At 37.1% G+C, this 14,468-nt stretch overlaps 2 protein-coding genes across 2 annotated transcripts; both read right to left on the reverse strand.

Moving 5' to 3' along the window:
* Window positions 1-1,525: 1,525 nt before the first annotated feature.
* Window positions 1,526-10,829, reverse strand: LOC134823379 (uncharacterized). The gene is made up of 13 exons (XM_063834833.1): window positions 10,735-10,829; window positions 9,688-9,862; window positions 9,203-9,430; window positions 7,112-8,968; window positions 6,785-6,907; window positions 6,599-6,658; window positions 5,543-5,731; window positions 4,200-4,420; window positions 3,904-4,045; window positions 3,596-3,774; window positions 3,099-3,237; window positions 2,542-2,720; window positions 1,526-2,271 (listed from the first exon to the last, which is right to left on the reverse strand). Exons 2-13 carry the CDS (start codon window positions 9,838-9,840, stop codon window positions 1,953-1,955), a joined length of 3,789 nt encoding a protein of 1,262 aa, XP_063690903.1. The 5' UTR covers window positions 9,841-9,862; window positions 10,735-10,829; the 3' UTR covers window positions 1,526-1,952.
* A 1,964-nt stretch (window positions 10,830-12,793) lies between these two features.
* On the reverse strand, window positions 12,794-14,353 carry LOC134823390 (uncharacterized). Its single transcript, XM_063834847.1, has 4 exons — window positions 14,224-14,353; window positions 14,023-14,095; window positions 13,466-13,526; window positions 12,794-13,254 (listed from the first exon to the last, which is right to left on the reverse strand). The coding sequence occupies exons 1-4, from the start codon at window positions 14,347-14,349 to the stop codon at window positions 13,086-13,088; spliced, it is 429 nt and encodes a 142-aa protein (XP_063690917.1). The 5' UTR covers window positions 14,350-14,353; the 3' UTR covers window positions 12,794-13,085.
* Window positions 14,354-14,468: the final 115 nt, after the last annotated feature.

Below are 14,468 nucleotides of genomic sequence, written 5' to 3' on the forward strand. Positions count from 1 at the left end.
AGTGGATGTGGGCTTTAATGATTTGAGGGGGAGACTAGGTGAGCAAGAGGTAGTAAATGAGGATGAAGGAGAGTTGACGGAGGATGAGGATTGCTGCTGTGTTACGTCGCCAGCTGCACAAATGGGGGAGAATCTTTACAGCGAACAGATTTACGAAGATATTAGTGATATTTAGCGGTCAAAGCACGGCCGACAAAGTACGTATATATACATTATACGCTGCGATTTTGATTTTGGTGTTTCCGTTAATTACGAATTTGTATGGTTTAGCGGGTTAGGTGTTGATTTGGAGGGACTTTATTGTTCAGGGGACCACTGATTATCATCTGAATCTTAAGAATGTTATTTAAGAATTTTGTAGTTCGAGTAAGCCCATATTTGTGTTTCCATTTTGGAGAATGGAATTGAAAACATGTTTTCTAATTGAGACTAAAACAAATGTCAGACTTAACCGCACGCGCATTATGCAATATACATAATTGTGAAAGAAGGACCTTATAACATATTTACATTGGTAACAATTATACTGCGCGTTCGCGCGCTTGAGGACCGATAAAGTGCCATGATATTGCATATCTTGGTAATTAACGATGCATAAATGATAAACCATCTCCTTTCACTATTATATGCTATACAATTAACGACAAGCAGCTACGAGATTGATTATTAAACCCTGATTTACCGTAACTCATCCCTGATCACTTTCTCCCCTATTCCTAAAATTGTGGGGAAATTTGTAAAGTTTTAGGTGGATTGTTGATATCACCTGAATATTTGAAATACGGCAAGCAATTATGAATGGTGAAGCAAGTTTTTAATATAAGCAGTAAATAATTTAAGCAATAAGGCTCATAACTCTTCTTATTTAGGTGCTTGTGGACCATTACCCCATATTAATATTATCGGGATTCGGGAACCAGTACTGCAGTCGGATCACATGGTTTCTGTCCGCACAGTAATAGTGGACTGATTACTGTCATGTGCGGACAGTCACAGAGACAGTTTCTCAGTGAGAGAGAAACCATGTAATCCGACTGGGGTTCAAAAGTAAAACCCCGATTTACTGATTACCAGCTGTAGATCATGTATATTTTACTTTCCCCAAACAATGTATGTAATTAATTTTTACCAATTGACAAAGTCAAAACGAAGTTTTGTTTTACACATCAACAATGAAAGCAATATATTTTCGAGCGTGCTAAATCACTCTACACTGAAAGATTTTCTAAAAGGGAAGTTGCAGTTGAAATCTCAAATCGTCCTGGTTAATCGATGTACTACTATTAGTATTACTATTATAAATTATTTAACATAGTGATTAGTGATAGATTCCAAATCACCCCACATGACATCTGGGTTAAAATGTTTCCCTGACGAGTTATAAGTAATTATCGGCGAATTAAATCTGGATTTTAAAGCAAATGCTTGAGTAAGGAATTGGGTTAGGGTGAGGGTATAAATACTAATAGGGTTGGGATCAAGGCAGAGGGTTTTGAATCATTCGTCAGAGCCATGAGAGGACATGTTTAATTTTAACTTAAATTTAGTCACGAGATAGTACAGTGTAAAGTGATTTATCTTCCGTATATTTAATCGATGGAAAATTCAACTATCCAATAAATTAGAAAGTTTATAAAACTCACAAATCAGATAATATCAACTTCCGAAAAGAGCCCATATATAATTTACGGCCGAAACAATCTCTGTCAACTCTGAAAAATAAAGAAAATCTAAAATCAAGTTGAAAATCCGGTAACTGTAGATGATCACATGGATTTAAAATATCGAAATCAGCATTTATTGAACTGCTGATAATGTGGATTACAATGCAATTCTTGACTGACAATAAATCAATAAATTTTACAACAAAGTTTCGAGAAATAATCCAGTTAAAAGAAATAGAGATGACCCTTCTTTTTTGTTTTTTAGACCCCCGCCGGCCCTTTTTATGGTCATGGAAAGGATTGATTTTGATCAATCTGACGGTGGTCGTCAATTTTTGGTAGTTTTCCAATGGCCGATCGTTTTGGCTTCTCGAATTCAATGTTAAGGAGATCTGAAAGTTTTGGAGCATTTTTGTCCAAATATGAATGATGGCTAAGATTTGGTGCAAGTTTCTTCGAGTAGTTCTGTCGAGCACTAGGAGGGTTTTTCTTTGTCTCGAAATGTGGAATCAAGTTCTGCGTAACGATTGGCAGAAATGATCGTTTCTCAGGTTCACCAAGAACCACCCATTGGTCTATGTTAGTATTACTTTTCGATAGATCGAACCTGAAAATTATTTAGTGACGATTAACTCAAAACAGCATATGATATCATGTTGTTGTCTATGATAAATCGGCGGTAGGCTTTATGAATCTATATTAATATCATCTCGGCATCTCGCCCGTTATTGAGCTCAATCTCATATTATTACTATTAGATCTGGAGGAATCATAGATAGAAAAAAAAAAGCTTCTGAAGATATCAAAAATATTTTCGCAACTGTTTAGTGTTTACAGTGTTTACAGTCCTCTTAAACATGATTTCGATACCACTTACATTTCTTCTTTAGCAACACTTGGATTCAGTTCAACTTTGGATCCTTCCTGTTTTTTCTCATTTGATCTCTTAGAGTACAGAGTTTTAGAGGTTAGTGGAACTTCCATAACTGTCAAAGAGCCAGACCCCTTCAAATCGTCGACAGACGTAACGTTATAGTCCTCTAGAGAAGCTCGAACCTACACCAAACAAATGGAATGATAGCGATGATTAAACCAGCTGATTTCTCGAATATTTATTATGATCGGACACCGGCTGATATTTAAAAGTTTAATGTAGTAAGCTAATGATTGATTAACTTATAAGCATTAGCAACAAGCAAATCCTGTTTGCTGCGTGTTGACGATAGTCATAAGATAATTTTTAGTCCCCAACTTCATCAACAGGTTTTAAAACGTTTTGTGCTCCGGAAGCTGCGATATTTGTTTAATTTTCTCTCATCAAAGGGAACAATGTTCTTCACTCGGTGTCCCATAACAATTTATACAATTTACAACGGTTGATTTTCTCGATAGGAATTTAGAAGTTCAGAACAATCTAGAATAAAGCGTACTCACCCGTTCGTCGTGACGTGCCATTTTGTTTTTGTATCGGATGTTCTCAGGTGCATAATGCTTTGTGGTTGCGAGAGGAGAGCCAGGTCCGAGTATATCACCGACTTCTAGGTTCGTTTGATGAACTTTTGTTTGTCGAGTCCTAAAAGTTGAAATTGGAGTCAAATTAGGGACCCTTCACATACTACGTAATCACTTTTCAGCCAATTTGTAACCCCCCCCCCTTCCCCCCTCTGTAATCAGTTTTACACATAGCTTTTGTGTCAAAATTACACTAGCGTAATCATTGGACCCCCCCCCCCCATCCCCCCTCGGCTGATTACGTAATATGTGAACGACCCCTTATCAGCATCTCTAATAGTAATAGCAAGCGATATATCGGAAATTTTTAACATTTATAGTGATCAATGAATTAAAGTCTTCTTGCTATAAACTAACATTAAAATCAAGATCTTAGTTTTTAAACTTTATGAAGGAGTCATCTCCTTTAAATTGCCAACCTGGGCTGTCCAAGTGAGTTGCTCGGAAGACCCTTTATCACCCCCTGATTACTGTTCAGATTTATCAGATCCAACAAATCCTTGACTTTCATTACCCCTCGCTTCACTTTGTTTATGTACTGCTTCTTTCCCATAGTGTCATGCGTCGGCTGTATCAACTTCAGGTACTCTAATTTTATCTGCAATGGCAACAGCACTGATGAAGTTACAACATATTATATGTGTTTAACAGAGTTATAAAATACCTTAAAATCAGGTCACTCTTGTTTTTATCAAAAATCTAACAATGAATACGAGCTAAGGCTGACCTCCTTGGGCATAACTTGATCAACTATCTCAGTGAAGGACCGATCATCTGCTATTATATCATTCTTTTTCTTGCCAGCAGACAGGGCACCTAACCGCAGATTTGCTATCACTTCTTCTATTTTTCCTATCGGCATCTCTCTCCTAAAAATGATTTGTTGAGGTGAAACTTCATTTCATATGCAGGAATTCTAAAAACCCACTACGTTCGCGTTCCTCGAAATATAAACAATGACATACGAACCTGCATTTTCTAATGTAATGGGTAAATCATAAGGTTACCTGCTACAAAACTTACTTGATGGGTTTTGTTTTCTTCCGGGAAATTTTCCTTGGAGATGTCCTGGCGATTGGCTCCGGCGTGGTAGTCAAAGGCATCATAAAGTTATTGAACGATCCGATTTGTTGGTTGGTTAACTCTGGGTAAGGTTGGGCACCTGGAAGCGTGGAGATACGGTTTTGTGGCATTGAAGTTTCTGGAAGGAGGGATTTCACTGGATCCAACTCAGGGTCGAACAACTGAAATGGAATATTGGAAGACAAGCGTAACACTGGAATAACGAGTGACAAAAACGTTATCTGAATGCCAGTTCAAGCAGCGACAGAAACACCGCCGCAGAAATTTAAATAACATTATCATAAACATTAAACAAGTATTCAGAAAACGATCAATTTGTAACTCGGAACCTTAATTTGGATCATTGAGCCTGTCAGTTAAAATGTTTTTGAGAGCATTACATATCTGAAGCTGATAAGACAGGAATCCAATTAACATTTACTAGAAACAGGCTAATATTGCTTTGCTAACGCTTACGAGCGAGCCGCATATAAGCATAAAATAAGAGTTTAAAATGTGAAAGTCAAGACAAATGTACACCTACCACTTAACAGTAACACATAGAGCAAAATAACATGAGACAATTCACTAAGAATTGTAAAGTATTATGATAATATGATAATTACTACCATTTACAACATATTCAAGAAATGAAGCATAATTTTCAAATCGAGCATGAAACTCTTCTGTAATTACAACAGTATATCAATCATGTATCCATGATTTTCTTGATTTGGCAAAACGTTAAATTACAGTACAGCGCCGAGACACAAATTAAAAGTAAAGTTTCTGATGAAAAAGCAAAAAAGCAAGTTTTAAACACCTGCTGAACCCATGACTTTAATATCTTTATCCAATCATCAGAATCAACAAATACATGCTCGAACCGTGGGAAATCATCTTTAAATGTGGTTACAGAGCAAAATAGGCCATTATGTCTCATGGTAATGTTATTAGAATTAAAATAATTATGCCTGGCCCTTACGTGATGTTATTAAAATTGTGATATTCATGATTCATGCATGCCCCGGCGCTGAGAGACTCCTCATATTATTATCATATCTAGCTCTTCGATCTATATTTGTGTGATCTTAGCTTGCAATATTGTAATATAAAACTGCATGAAATTGAAACATCTAAACAGCACACCAATACTCAATAGTCAAAACGATATTTTCGTTTAACCTTTTAATGAAAACTAAAAAGAGATAAAATTGAACTTGTGGATCATATTTTTTATTGGAACATTGAAGATAGGGTCACCGTGCACTACACAACCCTATATAACGACTAAGTAAACTGACCTTCATGGCGCTGACATTAAGTTGAGGATATTTTTCCCGAAGGTACTTTGACAAGTTCTCTTGGAAGTATAACTTGTTCTCGAAGGGTAGAGGAGAGTATTCCGGTCGAGCCTGGGTCGGGGTTACCAGGTACATCCCCAGGTCGACTCCGTATAACATGATGTCAAGAGAGGTCTCCAGTCCTATAACCTGTAAACGAATCGATGGTAAAATCTGCTACTTTTCAGAACTGAACTTTATTTGTATATGAAATCATAGACTTGCTGACTGGTGGCGACTGGGGAGGTAAGTCATATTTTCCTGTCAAGCAATAGAAAAATGCCTGAAAATATGGCTTACAATCCCGACCAGTGCAGTATCCAAGTATATTTCAATTTGTAGAGGGTTTAAATTGTCAAATACTCAGGGCCGGGTCGGCGTGACCTTTTTTGAACTTTTTGATCTCCGATTTCCCAGTCGGACAATCACACTATCCCACAACACCCGTGTTCTGGTGTTCTGCTTAGTGCCCGGGTAAGTATGGGAAGAGGCCTACCTTAGGATGAATTCTGAAAGTAGGACACATTTTGAAGGTACTCTGAACTTTTTCAATTTCACAGACATTTGTTTTGTCTGACTGTGTCTTAGGAAATTCAAGATTTATCAGCGACAACATTTGAATTTAGGACAGGAATGTTAAAACGACAAGAAAATAAAGCACGAACGATTCAACATAGATAAAACTTCATCCAATCAAGCTGCATTATGTCAAAGATCTTCACACGCACTGTGATGGCTGTATCTGCACTTTTGCAATTATTTTAACATTATCGGTCATATTATCAATCACAATTTAGAAATATATTATGAGCTCCAGCACAAATCCTGAGTGTGGTCATAAAGCTTGATTATGGACGTAATTCTTTAGTACATATAAATCTTTTGTTAGTACGGGAACATACACTATAATATCTGCTGAAGAGTAATTAGTAGTCGATAAGGTTTTAAAACCTTGTCGGATAAGGAGTCTGCTCAATAATTGCTTGACATTTCAAAATAAAAAGTCTGAATGTGTACCTTTTGCTCCATTTCAGAGTATTGGTTCATGGTCGAAGCTATGTCGGCATCAGCAGTTTCCTGAAATATTATATCAAGATTAGCAGTTAATGCAAAGATTCTGGAAATTCAACTTTTAGCTCAAAATCTTTTTGAATTTAACTGAAGTCGATTGTTACTATTTGAGCAAGTCATTGTGTCACTCACCATCAAACATCGATGAATATCATTCATAAACTTATTTCCATATGACAGGAACTCCTTTATTTCTTCCTTAATCTTTGTCAATGTATTTACTGGATCTTCTTCTATGACATTGGGTGTTGAAACCTGAACAGAACTTTTTTAAATGTAAATTTAAGAGAACAAGTTAGAATCACTTACAAACAGCGGTGGATAAGCTAAAAGCTTGGGTGCTTGGCGTTCGCACCGTTTTTTTCTCAACCAAACCTAAATCAGCTTGAACATTAAATTGATTAATTTAAATCCTGCACGATTTAGTTGTGTAGTAATCGTATATAAAACAAAATTTACCCGTTTAAAACTAGGTGGTTCTGGCTCTTCATTGACAGCTTCCTTAAACTTAACCCGTCGCTTTGGCTTCTTAACCTTTTTCTTTTTCTGCTTAGCTTTTCTTTCAGCTGCAAGATCAGCTGGTGTTTGAGCCTTCTCTTCTATTTCCATTTCAGAGTCGGATTCGGACGATTCCTCAGGCGGCGACTCAATTTTATTTTCCGAAGGTGGCTTGGGTTCATTGGCACCCTTATCTTTATTCTTCATTCTTTCTGCTCTTAATTTCTCACGATCCTTTTTCCTCACAAAAGATTTCAGACTTGCCACCATAGAATCTGCTCGATGCTGTTTTCGTTTATCGATTTCTTCCTGGGTAATCTTGGGACCTTCATCATCCTCGACTGCATCTTCCTCCTCAGAAAGCTCAGAGGAATCAGTATTTGGTGGCTGATCAAATTCGTCTTCCTGCTTTTCTTTTACCAATTTCGATACTTTCTTTTTTGTCTTACGTTTGACTGCCTTGGGGGGAATAATTTCCTCTTGTGATATAACCTCTTCTTCAACAACCTCTGTTTTTTGCTGATCTTCTTTTGGAGATTCATCATTTGAACTTTCTTCACTGTCTTCACCTTCGCTGGATGAAATTATCATTATGGTCTGAGTGTTTTTTGTAGACATCCTAGGCCTCACTGATTGTCTTCTGACAGTATTAAGTGAATTTTTTGTTTTATTCAATTGTGCTTTTAAACAATCGTTTTCCTTTTTAAAATTATCCAATTCCTTGCCATCTTGCATCGTTATCATGGAAACCATGGCCGATCCCCTTCTCTTATCATCGATTGTATTCCTCCGCTTACCTTCTGCAGTACTACCCTTATTATTGTATGAGTTGCTGTCCCCAAAAAGAGTTGAGGACAATCCACCAAGAGAATACGTATCATCAGTGTCGAGTTTGACTAAAGGGTGGTGTGAAGCAATTTCCGTGTTTTTCATATTCTCCTGGTCTTTTATCGCGCTTTTATATTTTGATTCCAAGGATGTTAATTCTTCTTTATATTCTTCATTTTCCAACTCAAGATTATCTAGCTTGGCGATTAAATCCTTGTTTTCACCGTCGAGGACATGGATTTTCTCCTGATAGTTATCTATCAGCTCCATCTCCAATGAGATCCCGCCCCGCCTTAATTGTCGGTTGATATCGTCACTGTTAGCACCATGTCCATTGTTCTGGAGATGCTTAACATCACCTAGTTCATCTAGAGCCTTGTCCAACTTTTGAACCTTTTTATGCATTGATTCCTTAAATTGCTTATCCAATTTTGAAAGCCTCTGCTTTAAAAAGCTGTTTTCGTTAGCGAGTTCGTCATTAACAGCCTCTAATTCTTTCACATTTCTGAATAGTACTCCAGTGCGTTTTGTGGTTCTCTCCAGTGCAATGATATGCGAGTTGATGTGTTCAACTGCTTCAGCCAGTTGCATATCCAACAACGCTTTTTCGATCTCAGAGGCCTCACTATCTTTTATCATGTTCACCACATTATCGATCCGATTTCTCCAAACAGCAAGTACCTCAGTACCGTTCTGGGTATTATCCACGATTATTTTCTTTTTCATTAACTCGCTTTCTAAATTTTTCTTTTGTGCGATAAGTTTTTGGGTGGACATGCCATTGTTTTGAAAGTCCACTATCTTATGATTGATAAATTTAATCTTAGATATGATATCTTTTGCCTGTTCGATGTGACCAGAGAGACTATCTCCTCCTTCTAAATCTAATGATGACTCCAACTCCTCCAGCTCATCCATGAATTCGTCTGTGCAGTTATCGAACCACTTTTCTAGAGTAGAAAGTATGTTTTCACGTTCTATTGCCAGTCTCTGTGAATAAAGGACAAATGATAATAATATTGTGAATAGTTTTGGGGTTAACTATGCTATAATTTTTACACAATAGCTAGACTATGATCAGATATGTGTTAACTTACAAACGCTGACGTAGGGGGCTGGGGGAAGGTTGTCTAAAACATGTGAAATCTTGATAAAGTAATTATACGTGATTTTACTTGGTGGACGAATTTAATTGGGAAACATATACTTTTAGAAGATCCTGACCTTATAATCTTCAAGCACGCTCTTGATCTGAACTTTCAGTATAGGACTATCAATTTCATCCAAATGATCTTCGACTTCGTTAATGTGTTCTAAATATAGTTTGGCGGCGATATCCTCGTAACTGTGAAGAGTCTGAGCCATGCGCCCAGTGATGAGCCGTAAATCAAGATTAAGTTCACCCTCTTGATCTCCACTGCGATTTATCATGGAATGTCCCATTACCGTCAACTGAAAGCATTGTATACATTTTCAAGGAGACAGTAATGATGGTAAGACGGTTTCGAGTTGACTATTTAGTACTCGATACATTTGATACAAAGTGTTATCTTTTCCTAATTAGAATTTTGTAGACGTAGTACGTACCCTTTATAATGAAAAATAAAGTCCGGTTAACTTTACTACACACGAGACACCGTATAAGCTACAAAATAAAAACAGTCTGACAAGAAAAGAAAGGTTTTCTTTGACATTTGAGTGCACATTACCGGATTTTGAAGGTTGGGGGACCTCATGGGTTGACTGAATTTCATCGGTGGAGACTTCATGCCTGGACGTCTGATGGTGCCCTTATCCGGAGAAGTTGGAGAACATCTCGGAGACATGTTGGACGAGTGCTTCGTTGGAGATGGAGTCTTCATTTTTCAATTGATTCTGAGGATTCTTTTCGAATGTCAAAATTTGTTCAACAAGCAAAACTCACAATTACCCTAAAAATTACATAAACGGACTAAGTTGATTCAGTGCTGGATTGTTCAGGTTTTCTATTAAATACTTTTCAAATTTTACAGAGTACAGCAATAAATGAATATAAAATAGAATCGTTCAAAATATTGCCCCCATCTGTAAAATAAGATTGGTACCCAAACACGGTAAACACATAGTGAACTATGTTTGCAGTCTGCAATTACTTGGACCCAATACATAAAATTAATTCAAATCCAAAACTTATTGAAAAACTGACTTAACTTGATGACACAATAGACAGCCTGTCGAGGTGGCAACGTCTTAGTCGAGAAGTGCCATGATATAAAGAGAGATAGTGAGGCAGCGATACAGGAATTAAACTGTTTAAAACTTTGTGGAAAAAAATAAGATCATTTAAGTCAAACTTTTGAGGTAAAGGGAGAATGTCGACAAGCTTGCACTTTTTGACATATTGCTCAGGTGGGTAGCTGCGGCCTTCTTCAGATAAAATCCATTTAATACCTCTCTTTTGGAGACTTTCTAATTTATCACTAAGTGATTTATTACAAGGGCGCCAGATTATGGAGCAATTTTCGAATTTGCTACGAACAAGGGAAAGGTAAAGGGCCCGGAGACGTAATTATGACCAATGACAATAATTATGATCAATAAAAATACAATGTATAATAAAAATAGACAATGTCTACCTTATAATAGAGTTGCCATATGTTTGTAATATATAACATATACTCTTAAGAGTTAAGATGCCTTGATAACATTGAACTGGATCAGGAAAAATCATTTTTCATCTTTATTTTGTATGTTCATTGCGAGTCCTGTTTACTCACAATTTTATTTTGATGGGTAGGGATCGGTAAAGGGGTAAAGTCTCGAACTCAGTTAGGTCATTTTCATAGTATCATTTCTACACGTGTTGATCTCCTGGATAGAGTAACAATTAAAAATCAGCATGCAAACATATTCAATTGCAGGGATATTATCTATAGAATGCACAAATAATAGTACTAGTAGGTTGTTGTAAGCGGAAGTTTGATCGTTCACGCAATAACGATAGTCGATCATCACACCAATGACAAGATTGGAGACAAAAGCGAACAATTTGACGTTACGTCTTCGACTTTGTGCGTGAACGATCAAACTTCAATTCCGCTCACAACATCCTACTATGTCTGAATATCATTTATGTATTCATCACATTTGTGATGAATCATAACACATAATGGCAAATTTCAGCACTACAAGAACATATCATTAAATGTGCATGGCACTGTATGCTCTACAGAACGACGAACGTGCGAAGGCTGATAGACCATGGTCGGGAAAGATTAAAAGATTGAAGTTGACCTAACTGTGCAAAATGTGTTATGTATATATTGTTTTTTGACTGATGAAACAGAAGCACAAAGCAGAAAGTAATCGGTCATATTAGGTCGTTATTGCGACTCACAAGCCTAACTGAGGATAACGTTTGAAACATGACAGGTAACCGCGTGCATGCGCGCGACGTTGGAAATGATCCAACGCGAAAATAAATTAAGCTTACCACTAATTGTCGTGAAACGGAACCGGCAAGTAAAGTTTTTAAATTGCGCGGCGCGCAAAAAAGTTACAAGGGCCACGGCCACAGTATAGTACGACTACGGTTACCTGAGGACCCCAGGCTATTATGTTCATTAACATAATAGCCTGAATAAAGATTTGGCGGAATGACAGGCTGAGCGCGGCCCAGTAACGACTACGGGTAACTTTATTTTATTTTTAATACTTCTTACTTGAAGTTACCAACCCTTTCAAACTCGTAATTTCATGCTACGATCTTATAAACTGTTATTATAACTATAAGGTAGTTTATATAGTTTAATACTAATAGTTTAACTTTAAGGCATTATTTTGAGCACGATTAGATTTCGACCGTTCTGTGTAGCATGTAGATGCTTATACGTTTTTATTATGCATGAGTAAGCTGTAGGATTGTAAAAGTAAGCTATACGGATACCAATGTATTTTTACGCTGATTTCGAATTCGAATAAGACAGCTATTACGTTTCTACACGTTGTATTAACCTCTCGTGCACGTGCAAAGCGTGCACGCCCGATCAAAAGGGGTTACAGCGTGTGTCAACTATTACGTATCATGAAAATCATTTCTTGACGAGTTATAATTAACAAAGGGGGTTGCAAGGGGTGACAAAGTATAGCAATCTTGATTACTTTTTATCCGTATTTTATAAAACTTACTCAGCTCAATTATTTGTACTTGACTTGCTTACCGTATTTTTCTTCTACAACTTGCCATAATAGATGTTTTCTGGTATAATAACCAATTGGATGATTTATCGCACCCTTTGCATTAAATTTAATACACGCAAGAAATTTATACGGCTTCGCATGTACCCCTCCGCTGGACGTCGGCCGGCATGGGCAATTAAATTCTGACAAGCACGAAGCCGTGCATACAGCATATCATACATAAGTTGTCCATGTCGATCAGTACTATACAGTATACCGGGAAACCATATACTACAAGGGATTGAAATCTCTCAACAGCAAACCATAGAACAAAAAGCTTCGCACCACAAACTTCAGATTGGATGTCTTGGGAAACGCACACTGCCGTCCACTTGCACTGCCCAGCCAAGTGCCCTATTACATTACTATAATATATAGATTACTGCTCAAATGTCGTTTCTTACGATGTGCTATGTTTTACAATAGATTATATCATCTTGTATCTCATACGATAAGAACACTGCTTCTTTGCCAATAATGTTTAATAGGAAACGGCAAAGCTTTTGTAAAGTTGTTGACCACTTCACAGTTTCGTACCCGGTTTCTTAAACTGAATCGTGTTACATTTTTATTATGAACAATGAAGAAGAAGGTTTTAAAAAGTTCAATAAATTAAAAATAAACTATACACAAATAACAAAACATGAAAAACTATCAAAATTGACTTGTTCTCTTGTGCAACAATGCCGAACAGCTTCCAAGCGTCCGGTTTTCCGATTGACGGAACGACTGCCAAGCCAATTGTCTGTCGAGTCTTTGTCAGGACGACACTGGATACTTATTAGTAGGCGGATTTAAACAGTCCAGACCTTTTGATATCATTATAATCAATAATCCCTTCGATATGGTTCAACCCATTATCGCAAGGTAGTTATGTACACAGATTCTATCAATCGTCTTTGAATATCCTCATTATATCTGTCTTTGTATAACCCATCTTTTCCTTGTGCGTTTTGAACTGGCTGACGAATTCTCTAAACTTTGATGCCTTAGAGTTCTGTGCTAACGTGGACTTTTTGTAAGTTTGATAGATATCGTCTATATCGGCTTCGAGTTCACTGAAAATACAAGCTATTAAAGCAGATAAACAAATTTACTTCTTGGGTTTCAAAACGGGATAATACATAAGAATCCCTGTGAACACTGAACAAACTTCAAGAACTCACTAGGACGGTTATTATCTTATAGCATCTTTAATTGACATAAATTTACAGCACTGTTCTTATGTTAGAACGGCTACATTCAAACAATTAACTTAACATCACCAACCTGTCACTGGGGTTTTGAGCGAAGTGTGCTGCTAAAACTGCCCTCTCTTCTTCTCTTATCACTGCAAAAACCAAATGTTAATTTGAATCCAGAAAGTTGTTTGAAAGCGGACTATGAATCAGCTCCATACCGTTACCAGAAAATGTTCTTCCAAGTGTGATTGTGTACCTAAAGTGACAACTAACATGATCCAATTACGTCAATTAGGCTTCGAGGAAATTTTTAACAGGGGTTGTAATAATGGTTTACGTATCCTGGAGGTGAGGTGTGGGAAACGGTTTACATTAAATGTTTGTGCACCATCTTCCGTGTACCGAAGCGATAAAATACTTGGAGACATCCTATTGGTCGATACCGATGAAATTTCCAGAAAAAAAGCGCGCCGCGCGCAAACTCCACTGTGCTTTGAATGTTACTGTGGGATTGCGCCTTCCTAAAAACTAGTAACGAATTGTGACCGGGCTTAATGGTCCTGCTACGTCATATTTGCTTTTGTGGAGGAACTGTTCGCTGCTAAGGTCAAATCGATTCAAATGTATCTCAAAGAATTTACTCACCATTCCAGCGATAAGTGCAGTAGTATGTAGCAATAGCAAGCAATGGAATCCACCCGACAGTAAGATTTGCTATCTGAAAGGAATTTTATTCTTCAATTCAGCTAAAACTAGGAGGTCGCGATACGAAAAGAGACTGGACAGGAGTAAAAATTTCATTCAGCAATAAAACATAAATAAACTTTCATCGTCAGTGATACGTACCCAGTTAACCTTAGGTTTCTTTCCCCACCTATCCACGTATTTCCATTCGCCCTTAGGACATGTTGTATCGTTTATAGTAGGCCAGCCAGTAGACTGCTGATAGTTTCTTTGATAAGGGAACACCATATCAAATCCTTTAGAACATGTTTTGTCAATGAAATGCTTATGAATATCACGTGGGTTTTTTTTAATTGTTGTTCCAACATCATTCAATGAGTCTACATTGATGATAAGTAAGTTATTAT

This window comes from Bolinopsis microptera, chromosome 11 (assembly GCF_026151205.1).
Source record: "Bolinopsis microptera isolate Bmic1 chromosome 11, MBARI_Bmic_1.0, whole genome shotgun sequence".
In the NCBI taxonomy this organism is placed as follows: domain Eukaryota; kingdom Metazoa; phylum Ctenophora; class Tentaculata; order Lobata; family Bolinopsidae; genus Bolinopsis; species Bolinopsis microptera.